At 37.5% G+C, this 13,389-nt stretch overlaps 1 protein-coding gene across 8 annotated transcripts in view; it reads left to right on the top strand.

Annotated features, from left to right (window-relative positions):
• The window catches only part of FOCAD (focadhesin), a 289,039-nt gene that overhangs the window by 175,370 nt on the left and 100,280 nt on the right, over window positions 1–13,389 (top strand). For all 8 annotated transcript variants that reach the window (XM_032300072.1, XM_032300075.1, XM_032300076.1 and 5 more), the window contains 3 exons: window positions 53–179; window positions 7,478–7,663; window positions 10,312–10,433. In XM_032300072.1, the coding sequence (XP_032155963.1) occupies window positions 53–179; window positions 7,478–7,663; window positions 10,312–10,433 (435 nt within the window). The remainder of the gene's footprint in view (window positions 1–52; window positions 180–7,477; window positions 7,664–10,311; window positions 10,434–13,389) is intronic.

Raw genomic sequence — 13,389 nt, 5'->3', positions numbered from 1 at the left:
ATATAATGTTTTATTATTATCCTCTCTATGATCTTTTTGCTTCTCATTTCAGATAAGACCAGAAATTCCCATTCCTGAAGAGTTAGATGATGATGAAGATGAGGAGGATGTGGATCTTTCAGTTCCTGGCTCTTGCTATCTCAAACTGTTGTCACTCACTAACCCTTCTGTTTTACCAGGTGATTCCTATTTGGTAGTAGAGAAGCTAGCATTTTTTAGTGATTTGATTGGTCTGATTGTAGTCTTTTGTGATAGATACATACTATAGTTTAATCCTAAGTACTTATTTTTTAACCAGAATGTTAAATATACCCATCTGTTCTATAGAGATGGCATGAAGTAGTTCGGTGTTTAAAACATATGAAAAATGTTAGCTCTAGTAGCATTGAACAAGAAAACAAGTGTAAATAACTGTGTTCAGTGACAATTAAAATTCATTCGAAAAGCTAAATGTATTCCACAGGATGAATTTGCACTGGTACTCTAGGTCATTGGTTTAAATAATACTTCTTCATTATGTAAGCTGAGTGTAAAGATCATTCATTAGGTTATTCAGGAATTTACCGAGTAGTTTCATTATTATACATTTATTTTTTCTATAGAGTTATGCCAAAGATGTTACTGGTATTTATTTGAGAGCTATAAATTAATGCCTTTAAAAGATGGATCAAATTGTATGGTCTTTCAGCTTTGATGTGAAGCTTATAGGGGCTTTAGCTTTTAAAAAGTAGGCCAGGTGCAATGCCTCACACCTGTAATCCCAGCACTGTGGGAGGCTGAGGTGGGTGGATTGCTTGAGGTCAGGAGTTAAATACAAAAATTAACCTGGTGTGGTAGTGCATGCCTGTAGTCCCAGCTACTTGGGTGGCTGAGGCACAAGAATCACTTGAACCTGGAGGTAGAGGTTGCAGTGAGGCAGAATCCTGCCACTGCATTCTATCCTAGGTGACAGAGCAAGACTCTGTCTCAAAAAAAAAAAAAAAAAAAATAATGATAATGCTTACATGTTGTAATTATTGTATATGTATATTGTGTTTGGAAATATTCACCTGTTCCTATTACTATATACCCTACCCAAGAAACGGTTGATGATACCATTTGAAAAATACATTTGATTGTGGACTGTGATTGGAAACTTACATTATTTTATTTTGAATGTTACTTTCCAATCATTAAAAATTATTTAAAAATTCCCCTAGTGATTTATTGTGATTACATAGCTTTTTTATACTAGACAACATTTTGCTTAGTTTTGTTCCAATTCTACTTTGAACGTTCACCTAGATGTAAAAATTTAATTTCTGGAAATGAAGTTCAATGAAAACAAGGAATGTCATTTTATCCTCTCAATCATCATCATACTAGCAGGTAATGTTGTAAGTTTTTTTCCCCTGGTTTCATCCCACATGGAAATTCCTGGGAAATTCAGCCAAATATATACTATTTATTTCTGGACAAAGTTTCTGTTACAATTCCCTGCCTGCTTTTATTAGAGAAAACTGAATGACCAGGTTAGACAGAGTTCACCTTTCTCTTCTCCTGATATCTAGAAAGAAACCTCAAAGGCTGATTCATTCTTCCTCTCTCCTGTTCTTCCCCACTTCCTACCTCTTAGCTTTTCAGAGCCTAAGATCTTCTTGAAGTTAACATGACTCCAAGGAAGGGAAAAGCCCTCACTTACCCAGAGTTCTTTCTTTAACCTGTAATAACCTGGAGTCAAAAGTCCTCTAGGGCTTTTAAAATGATGTTTTTTTTTTCACTCTTACATGTATTCCCCATCACAGTCTGTGGTGTTAGAAGAAGAAGTTGGTGGATAGTTGTTGCCAAGGGGTGCTGTCGTTTGTCCTCTCAGTACGTTATGTCCAGTGCTGTGGTGGCTATTACCTGGCTCCTCTACATTGTTTATACTTGGTAGTTCCCAGTGCCTTCACTTGAGAAAGAAGGGGAATAGTTGAGAACAACAACTATATTTGTTTGAGAAAATTTAGTCCTTTGAGTAAGGTGGGTGATATAGATGCTATGTTGGCAAACCGTCACTATGGACACTTTTTTCTTTGATTATTAGAGAACTAGAGAAAGTATCCCTTTGATTATTAGAGAACTAGAAAAAGAACCAGGAAAAAGGCACCAGCCTTAGGAATATATACCCTAAAACGCACAAGATGAATGATGTATGTTATCCTCCAAATGCTACAGATATAAAAGTGATTGATTTGCTGAATTTAAGTGAATCCTGGCACTTTCTCCTTTGAATTCCTTTCAAATGAACACAAAAGCAGCTGCAAAGTGAGTCCAGGAATTTGCATTATTTAAATAGAGATATTACTGATGTTGGTTATTAAAAAATAGTTTTGAAATGTTTACACTTGCAAGAAGTTGCAAAAACAGTTTAGAGAGTTCTGTGTACCTTTTTTTGCCCTCGTGCTCTAGTTGATAACATCTGACATAACCATAGTATGGTATTAAATGCAGAAAATTCACAATGCCACAATATTACTAACTAAACTATAGACCAATTTGAATTTTACAGGTTTATTTCCCCAGTATATAAACATACAGGCTTCGCTATTTCTTTTCCCCTCAGGTGTCCTTAAGGGGTTTGGGGCATAACCCTAAAAAGACTGAATCCCGAGCACCGTAATTGTGATTGTTGAAATCTTGAAAGATTAAAATTCCTAAAGTCTAAAATCCTCAAAATCACAATTCTGAAATATTAAAAATATAATTCTAGAAAAAATTTTTAAAAAGTTATTTAAAAGATGTATATTTACATTATAAAAGGGAATTTACTTGAGAAACATAAAAACACAACAGAACACTTCATAGATCACTTTACACAATAAAATAGGCAATAGTAATGTACCTATTTTTGCAGTCATAAACAGGTATACCAACAATAGCCGCAATATAACAATTATGAGCAGATGAACTGTGTTCATAAGTTAATAGCCCCCAAAACAGTATGTATAAATGCTTATCACTATGGTTGGTGATTGTGGGCTACCAGCCTTGTAATGGCAGTCATTGGAAATACTGTGATGGACAACAAAAGTCTTTTGACAAAATCAGTCAAAACCTTGAGTCAAAATCCTGGCCAACATGGTGAAACTCTGCCTCTACTAAAAATACAAAAATTAGCCAGGCGTGGTGGCAGACGCCTGTAATCCCAGCTACTCAGGAGGCGGAGACAGGAGAATCACTTGAACCTGGGGCGTAGGTTGCAGTGAACTGAGATTGTACCACTGCATTTCAGCCTGAGTGACAGAGCGAGACTCCGTCTCAAAAAACAAAAAAACAAAACCCCTCAACGGGTCATCACTGCATATGCAGACACCAAAATAATTGAGATTTTGAGGTATTTTATGTTTCACAAATGCAGATATACAAAAATGACAACTCTACTTAGGAAGTTTCAACGTTTTTACATACGTACAAAGTTATCACAACACAGTCAGTGTTGTGATAATGCACTTTTGTGGAGTCATATTTGCAAAAATAAAAATGCATAAAGCCAATGAGAACTCTTAAGAAGTCTTTGGGAGGCCGAGGCGGGTGAATCACGAGGTCAAGAGATCAAGACCATCCTGGTCAACATGGTGAAACCCCGTCTCTACTAAAACTACAAAAAATTAGCTGGGCATGGTGGCGCGTGCCTGTAGTCCCAGCTACTCAGGAGGTTGAGGCAGGAGAATTGCCTGAACCCAGGAGGCGGAGGTTGCGGTGAGCCGAGATCGCGCCATTGCACTCCAGCCTGGGTAACAAGAGCGAAACTCTGTCCCAAAGAAAAAGGAAAAAAAAAGAAGTCTTTATACTATTTGTACTTCCAGTATTGGAAAAGATGCAAAGATGAACTACATGAATAGCAAATTGGCACTACGCATGAAGGGGCAGAAGTTGTACATGATTGAGTAATTTGGCAGGGGACATTTCTTGTGTCTTTTGCCTGTGTTTTTACTTCTGTGATCTTCAAAACGTTAACTGCATTTGTATTTGGAGAGTGGTTGTGGTCCACAAATTTGATAAGTTTATGTTTTCCATTTGAAAGTCTAGTTATTATTTGGCCATGGCAAAGAACCAGTTTTCTGCATTTGCAGCATCAATAATAATTACCTTTTGAACATCTTTCACCATTAAGTAGCCTTGTACACATAACTTATCACAACCTTTTTGTGAGGGAACAATTTTGTATGTCTTCCATTCTGTTGTAAGGAATATAGTAAGAAGGAATGATACTTGGCTTCTCCAGTACCAAATCTGTTTTAGTCAGGTGTCTTCTGAAAGACAGAACCAATAGGATATGTATATAGATACGTGAGAGGGGATTAATGAGGATAATTGACTTACCTGATTATGGTGGCTAAGTCGTGTGACAGACTGTCTGCAAGCTGGAGACTCTGGGATGCTGGTAGTATGATTCTATCCAAGTCCAAAGGCCTCAGAACCTGGGAAGTGGATAGCATAACTCTCAATCTGAGGCCAAAAGCCTCCGGACCCAGGGGGTTGCTGGTGTTCATAAGTCCTGTAGTTTAAAGGCTGGTGAGCCTGGACTTCTGATGTCCAAAAGCAGCAGCAGAAGTCTGTCCCTGCTTTCAGATAGAGAGCAATTCACCTCTGTCTCATCTCATGATGCCCATCAACATTGAGGGCAGATCTCCCCCAGACTTTTCAGACTCAAATACTAATCAGACTCAAATACTAATCTCCTCCAGAAACAGTCTCACACCCCCAACCCCAAATAATGCTTTTCCAGGTTTCTAGATATTCCTTAAGCCAGCCAAGTTGACACTCAAGTTCATAAGTCCACTCTTTGTCAACTGGCATCCATACACATCTCCTTAACTTCCAAATAAAGATAATAACAATGTAATAGTTCTGCCTAATATGATGCAACTATCCTATGTACAACTGAAAATGCACTAATCCCTTTCCCAGGAGTAGGCTTTCAGGATCTCAGCATTTGGGATTTTAACCTTCTGGGATTGTGGTTTTGGGGATTTTAGGTGTTAGGAAGTTTAGATTTTAGGGATTTTTATATTCCTGAATTTAAGCATTTGGGATTGTGGTGTTTGGGATAGTGTCTTTTGGGATTACTATTAGCACTATCTTTTGTATTTATTCCAAATAGTTAACTGTATCAATTGTTTTTTTCTTTTTTATTGCTGACTGGCATTCCTTCGTATGACTGTAGCAGAGTTTGTTGATCCATTCCTCTGTTAAGGACATTTGGGTTGTTTTGAGAATTTGTATCTGACACTTTGTGTACTATGAATTTTCAGCTTCTTTTTTAAATTCCTTTCTGGTCATTGGTAAGAAAGAGATTGGGGAAAGTTCAAAAGCAGTGGGAAAAATTCTAGTTGCTAACTTCGTATTTAGGGGAAGATGAAGCTCCATACATCAGCTACACTTAGCCTCCTGGCATCTTATCCTCACTTAAATTAATCCCTGGGCTGGTGTTATTTACGTACCTTTAGTTCACTGTTCAGCTTGGTAAGCACAAAACTTCCATTGCTTGGTTAGTCTATGTGCAGATATGTACTTGCCCCTTGACATGTTTCACCTCTTGCCATAATAGGATCCCTTCTGACCAAGGATGAAATTACCTTCTGTCATCATAGTGCCCCTACCCTCACGAATAGCTGCACTCTGAAAAGTCTATAATTATATCCACTTTGAAACAGTCCCTGTGTATGTGTATGCACAAATTGGGGTACATGACCTGTAGTTTGGATATTACTCATCTTTTTTGTGTAAATTATATATTGATTGCTGTTACGACAAGAAAGTGGGGGAATACATTCAGATTGAATAATTGAAGAGAGTTTAATACAGAACCTATTTACAATTGTGTTGTCATGGTTGAGGGAAACTCAAAAGAGATGGTAAACTGTCTCCGAGTGCTTAATATCTGTGGCCTAGAGAAATAAGGGGAGGAAGAAAAAGGGTATCTGTATTATAAATAGAAGTGCCTAAGGGGAGCCAAGACTTTCAGAAGAGGAATGGAGGCAACCTGTAGCAATCCTGCAGGAAGTTCTGTGTCTGGGGAATACATCTCCTGACTTCACTGTTTTCACCCTTTCATGTCCTGCCATTGACTCCAGTGGGTGAAACCAACCAGAAGCCAGAGGACAGGGGAGCCTGTTGGTCCTTTTCTTTAAAGACCATTTTTCTAGAGCACAGAGCAGGGTTGAGAAGGATAGAGGATGGATAAGAAGGACTAAATGTAAAACATAGTATACTGGTGTTTTTAAGATTTGAAAGGAGAATGTTGACTGCATCTAGGAGGGTCCTGTCAGAACTGGGTGTGTAATATATGCTCCAGTGAGCTCTTGCTGCCTTTAATTTAATCATAGTCATTTAAGGGATACTTTTAGATAGATCTCTTCAGAATTCCAGTTTAGTTAGGTGGACCCTTGCTTTCTGTTTCTATAAGAGCCACATGCAGTGGATTTCTTTTTTTTTCCTTTTCCACTCCATATGATTTGTTTAGCTTTAATTTTTTTTTGTTTGTTTCTGTATTGGGAAACATCTAGTGGTCCTTAGGAAAGTCACATTTGAATGTAAACCTGTAGTCTTATCAAATATTTTGTTTCTACATCTTGTCTTCTGATATCGCAGAAGATGTGATATTTTTGTGTTATTGTATAGTAAGTAAAATGTCAAACAATAAAGATCTTGGGCTTAATTAGAAGGACCACAAGCAAAGAAATAGTAGAGATCTCATTTTAAAATACTTGTACTAATATTGCTACAGAATAGATAGTCTTATCTTAAATGATAAAAAGGAGCCATCTTAATGAAAATGTGGGACTGATATGTTCCAGGCGGAAGGGATAGCAAATGCAATGGCACTGACTTAAATATCGACTTCGTGTTTTTGAGGAATGGAAAGAGGCCATACGGAAGCGTGGCTTCAGCAAAGTAAGGAGGTAGGGCATTAGAAATTAGCTCCAAGGGAAAGTCAAGACTAGATCATTAAAAGTCTTGATCATGGTTAGAAGTTGTAATTTTATTTTATGCACAGTGAAAAACAACTGGAAGGTGTTAGGAACAGTAATGACAAAATTCTGGCCTCTGGGCAGAGGAAGGTTTATAGAGGGTAGTCAAGAGGAAAAGAATTCAATCAACTAGTTTTTATGTTAGTTTGTATGAGGAGGAGAAAAGGTAATAAGTAGATAAATAGCTGTGAAAATGAAGAGAAATTGATGGATTTGGGATAGATTTTGAAGGTGGAATCAGAAGGACTTGCTAATGGATTACAGGTAAGAAGTGAGATAAAGAGAGGAATTAAGCTTGAGCAACTTGGTGCCATGTTCTAATTTGGAGGAAGACTAACAAAGGGATGGGGATCAAGAGTTCTCTTTCTGCTATGTGAGGTTTGGCCAGAAATAGAGCTTAGTTGTTTGCATATGAGTTAAGAATCAGTGTTTTTCTGCTAGCATATTATATTTACTTTTGGTCTCCTTTTATGGTCTTTTAGCTTTGGAGGAATTTTTCACATCACTTGTGAAGCAAGAAATGGTGAATATGCCTCGTGGGATATATCACTCTGCATTAAAAGGAGGTGCCCGCACAGACCAAGGAAAGACTGTAGCAGGAATCCCCAATTTTATGTTGAAAATGTATGAAACAAACAAGCAACCAGGATTGAAACCTGGCCTTGCAGGTAAGGGTAGTGCATAGCATCAAAAATACAGGTTTTTAATGTAATGATTTAACTTCCACTTCCATGTAGGATATAATAGGCCATGGCAGGGTGTTGCTGCTGCTACTAACACCTGGATAAATTACAAAAATAATTGGATTTTAAAAGACACCAGAGAACTGTAGAAACAAAGACAAATAGATGGATTAAAGTTGCAGAGTCGGCCGAACATTTTAGAACTTTTTTATGCCCCGCCGTGGAGGATACCCGCTCAGCCCAGAGACATGGCCTGTTGGAAGAAAGAGAAACCAGAGGAGCTTTTGGTGATTGCCTGGGACTAGGGTGACAAGTTAGAGATTTTTCTCATAGGACTTGTGCTGAATTTTGAGTTTGCACCAAGAGCTAAAGAGCTAGGCTGAAAGCTTCTGAAAGGCAAAGTGAAATCTCTCTTAGTCTTCTGGTGCTTAGGAAACAAAGGCTAGCTAGGAGAATGGGCTTGAAAAAATAGCATGCAAGAGGTAAAAGCCCTAGAGAGAGCAGTGAATTGATACTGAAGACGTGCAACTGCTCTCACCTGGGTGAGCTTACTAATTCTGGCCACATCTGGAGGCTGAGCATTCAGGCTCAACTTCAGTAACAGGCTGGCGAGGAGGCAGAGAAACCAACAGACATCTTGGCAATCATGTGGAGCCAGAGTGACACAAGTCAGAACTTGAGTGACCTTCAGCACATGGCCAATTTCTCCCATAAGTTACTTGCCACATTTTGGAGCTTTATGGGATGGAAAGCTAAAGAGCTAAGCTGAAAATCTCTGAAAGCAGACCCAAATCTCCCATAATTTTTTTAGATTGAGGAGTCAAAGACTTATTAGACTGTCAATTAAAAAATCTTGTTGGTAGGGGGTGTTGTGGGGAGATATGCCCTGGCAAAGGAGTGAACCAGAGCTGGACCCCAGTTACAAAAATTATATCAGTCTTAACCCAGATCAATTTCTGATTAGATTAAAGTAATCAGTCCTTCACCCAGTCTGCCTAATAGAAGGGAAAAGAAGACTACTCTTTGATTAACAATAACATCATTTAGTGCTTCTGTAGTTCTTTCATACACTGTACTAGACACAGGACAAAGGAAGTACCAGAAATCAATAACAAAAAAGAAAACCACGATATCTCCAGTAGACTGAAAATTGAACAGTATACTTATAAGTAATCAATGCATCAGATAAAATAATCAAAATGGAAATGAGAATATAGCTTGAACTGAATGATAATGAAGATAAGCCATATAACAAGCTGTAGGTTGTAGCTAAAATAGTATTTCTAAACACTGTTTCCCCTATAGGAAAATTTACATTTTCAATGTATGTTTTAGAAAAGAAAGGAAAATAACCCTGATTTAAACTTCCATCTCAAGGAGGTTGGAAAAGAATAGCAAATCAAACTTAAAGGATAAAGAAAGAAATAATAAAGATAATAAGAATCAGTGCAAAAAAAAAAACCATAAATAAGCTGGAAGTTCAGCTGAGAGCTTAGCTGACCGAAGTGGAAAGGGCAGGGAGAAGAGAGAGCGTGAGTATATGGGAATGCAGGAATGAGGAAAGGTTGTCCACCTGTCAGTATAAACTAATGGGACCCGTGTTATCCAGTGTTCATGAATATTAATATGTGCAGGTATTTCTCTTTAACTGAAATTTATGAAAAGCTTAATAGAATCCCTAGAACCAACAGTTCACAAACTTTAAAATAAGTCAAGAATTGTAAATTTGTTCATTTATTTATACTTATTATAAATAAATTGTAAATAGTATTTTACATGTGATCTTAGCTAAAAAGCTATGAGTCAGTAAGTATTGTATTGCACTGTATTTGTATTTTTGAGATGGAATTTCTCTCTGTCGCTCAGGCTGAAGTGCAGTGGCACAATCTCAGCTCACTACAACCCCTGCCTCCCAGTTCAAGTGATTCTCCTGCCTCTGCCTCCCGAGTAGCTGGAATTACAGGTGCCACCATGCCCGGCCAATTTTTGTATTTTTAGTAGAGACAGGGTCTGACCATGTTGACCAGACTAGTGTTAAACTCCTGACCTCAAGTGATCCACCTGCCTTGGCCTCCCAAAGTGCTGGGATTACAGGTGTGAGCCATCTCGTCTGGCCCAATAAGTAATATTTTAAATGTTAACTTTTTAAATCTCTTGTGTTCTTTTATTCCTTCTCTATAAATGCTCAAAAGTCATAATTTGCTTAACAAATTAGCTTTTCATTATAAATACCTCTATCCAGATTGATTATTAATTACTGAGAATCTAATCAGTGAGGTTTTTCCATAATAAATGTCTTTATAGGCTGGGCACAGTGGCTCATGCCTATAATCCCAACACTTTGGGAGGCTTAGGTGGGTGAATCACAAGGTCAGGAGTTCAAGACCAGCTTGAACAATATGGTGTAACCCCGTCTGTACTAAAAATACAAAAAGTAGCTGGGCCTGGTGCCTCATGCATGTAGTCCCAGCTACTCAAGAGGCTGAGGCAGAAGAATCTCTTGAACCTGGGAGGCGGAGGTTGCAGTGAGCTGAGATCGTGTTACTGCACTCCAGCCTGGGCAACAGAGCGAGACTCAGCCTCGGGGTGGGGAGGGGAAAGAAATGTCTTTATGAATTTCTTTTTTTTTAAAGGTGGTATGTTATTTTGCTATGATGTTTCGACGTATCAGAGTAAAGATGGAAAACCATTGCACAGACTGATGGCCAGTAGAGGGCGAAGTTTCAAGCAGACTTCACTTGCTCTTGTGCATGAGGTAGGTTCCCATATTCTCCAGTGTCCTCTTTATGTTTTAGGGTTTTCTCCCTTCATGATATGTTAATGAAATTGGAGGTTTGTTTCAAAATAATTCTTTTTGATCGTAATTAATGTAAGTTGCTTTTAAAGGTTACCAAAATAGCTGACCCAACTGAATACTCAATTATCTTGATGTATTTCCAAAAGAAATTGGCATGTTTTCCCCCACTGCCCAGCCTAATTATTAGGGAGTAATGGCTAGGAATATACTTTACCTCATCAATCTTTATTCAGAGTAAGTATCAATTTATTATGTAAAGAAATAATACTGCCCACATCTTAATTCTAATCCTTAGCAATTATGTAGGGGACCAGTGTTTCTATTTTGTGAATGTTTGGAAGTAAAAGTAAATAAAAGCATTTTAGAAAAAAGGCTTTGGTTTTATTATTTTACTTTTCTTTTCAGCTACCTTTTAAAAATAAAGTTATATGATTCTATTAGATGATTTACATGAAATCTGATTATTGCAGATTATGGCAAAACCAGGGGGAAGAGTGAAACTGGGAAGTCCTTGGGAAATGTATTTATATTGTTTTTAATATTTTATTACACTTATTATTGTGTATATAAATTAAAATATATGAATGAATAACAAAACAAAATGTCATAACAAAGAGATTTATATAGTTCAGACATAGTAGGTTATATATTAGTTATAAGTAAAACTATATGAATTGTAAAGATTTAATGAACTTGATGTAAAAACAATTATTTCTAAAATATTTTTCTATAAAATCTTATTTTGATGCATAATTTATACATTTGGTTGCAATTAATTTGATTCGCTTTTATTCTGTATCACACCAATTGCCACCAGTTTAATAGCATAGCAAAATTCAGAGAGTTTTCAAAGACTCATCTTTATCCTTTGCCATCCATTTTCCTTTCACATATTTAGAGTTAAAATTATGTAAATACTTGTTTCAGAAGCTTTTTTGTTTGTTTACCTAATACATTGTCTTCATTCAACTAAAGAAGGATCTGGGAAGAGCAATATTTCTCTAGGAAGAAGGTTTAATTTCAGACATAGGTGATTTCTATGTTTGTTTTTCCCTGGCATTTCATTAGTTGGCATAGAGAAAGGAGAAGCTGGATAAGTTTTTGTGTTTTAAGCTGTGCACTTAGATATTTGAAGGGCAACTAAAGTCTAAAGTCTTAGTGAAAAGCTGATTTATAATAAAAAGTAACCATCAGAACAGAATCAAGAAAAAGCATTAATGCAGGGAATAGCAGAAGACATCTGTTAACTTTTGGCAGTGGCATCAGAAGTTAACGCAGTGTGTCCTAGATAGAAGCACAGAAAATCTTTGGGTTAAGATAGTTGTTGCTTGTGCTGTAGAGAGCCTAGAAAATTTCAAAGAGAAGAGAAAATAACATCATTATTTTAGGTGTCAATTAGAAGGCATGTTGGACAGAATTCTGCCAAATCTATAGTAGGATTTTAGACTGGATTCCATATTCTACTCAGTATATATAGTTCATTTGCTTAAAACGTAAAGGCTGGAGGACCCATAAACTTTCTCACACTGTGTGACAAGAAATAATACGAACTTTCCAAGCTGATGAATAAAAATAATTGCATTAATAACAGCTAATAATCAATTTAGGTACTTTTAACACTATGAAGTAGGTACTGTTAATGTGTCAAGGTCACAGAGCTAGCAAGTAGAGGAGCCTGGAAATTGAACCCAGGGAGAGAGGCACCATTGTCCTTGAACTGTCATCTTCTCTCCCAGGTTAATCAGAGAACATTTTTTTTTTTTTGAGATGGAGTTTCACTCTTGTTACCCAGGCTGGAGTGCAATGGCGTGATCTCGGCTCACCGCAACCTCCGTCTCCTGGGTTCCTCAGCCTCCTGAGTAGCTGGGATTACAGGCACGCGCCACCATGCCCAGCTAATTTTTTGTATTTTTAGTAGAGACGGGGTTTCACCGTGTTGACCAGGATGGTCTCGATCAATCAGAGAACATTCTAAAGATACCTTTGGATGTTTCCAAAATTATTCTAATCTCTCTTAAGTCATCTGCTTCCATCCCCTCTTTATTTTGTTGCAATCAATTTGGTATTTTTCCAAATGAAATTGCTTCAAACCCTTCTTTTGATCCTCCTATTACTCTATCCTGAGTCTTTATTGTTTCCAAGTATTTCTTCTTTGTTTCCTTTTTTTTGAGACCAAGTCTTGCTCTGTTGCCCAGGCTGGACTGCAGCGGTAAAATCTCAGCTCGCTGCAACCTCCATCTCGCGGGTTCAGCCTGATTCTCCTGCCTCAGCCTCCCAAATAGCTGGAATTACAGGTGCCCACCACCACACCCAGGTAATTCTTGTATTTTTAGTAGAGACTGGGTTTCACCAGGTTGGCCAGGCTGGTCTCGAACTCCTGACCTCAGGTGATCTACCTGCCTTCACCTCTCAAAGTGCTGAGATGACAGGTATGAGACACTGGGCCTGGCCGTATTTCCAAGTATTTCTTGAGAATTCTAGTTTGTTTATTAATTCACCAGTTGATAGGTGTTTGGGTTTTTTCTCAGTTTTTAATGATTATGACTAACCTTTCTATAAACATTCTCATACACGCCTATGTGTGAACATCCATTTTTCTATATCTTTTCAGTAAATACCTGGGAGTGAGATTGCAAGGTCATGTGGTAAATTCATATATGACTTTATAGAAAACTGTCAAGTGGTTTTCTTAGTGGCTATCCCGTATTGAATGCCCATCTGCAAGGTATGAGAGTTTCAGTTGCTCTCCCTTCTTGTCAGTGCTTCATATAGTCAATTAAAAAGGTTAGCCATTCTTGTAGATGAGTAGTATTAGTTTCCCTTTGTGGTTTTATGTTTCCTTAATGACTAATGATGTTGAGCATCTTTTCATATGTTTATTTTGTGTGTATCTCTTTTCTTCCTGAAGTGTTTG

Source organism: Sapajus apella, unplaced genomic scaffold (assembly GCF_009761245.1).
Source record: "Sapajus apella isolate SASKATOON/1434 unplaced genomic scaffold, GSC_monkey_1.0 scaffold42, whole genome shotgun sequence".
NCBI classification, from domain to species: Eukaryota; Metazoa; Chordata; class Mammalia; order Primates; family Cebidae; genus Sapajus; species Sapajus apella.
The sequence above is the reverse complement of the archived record's forward strand: the minus strand, read 5'-3'. Positions and strand labels throughout refer to the sequence as shown.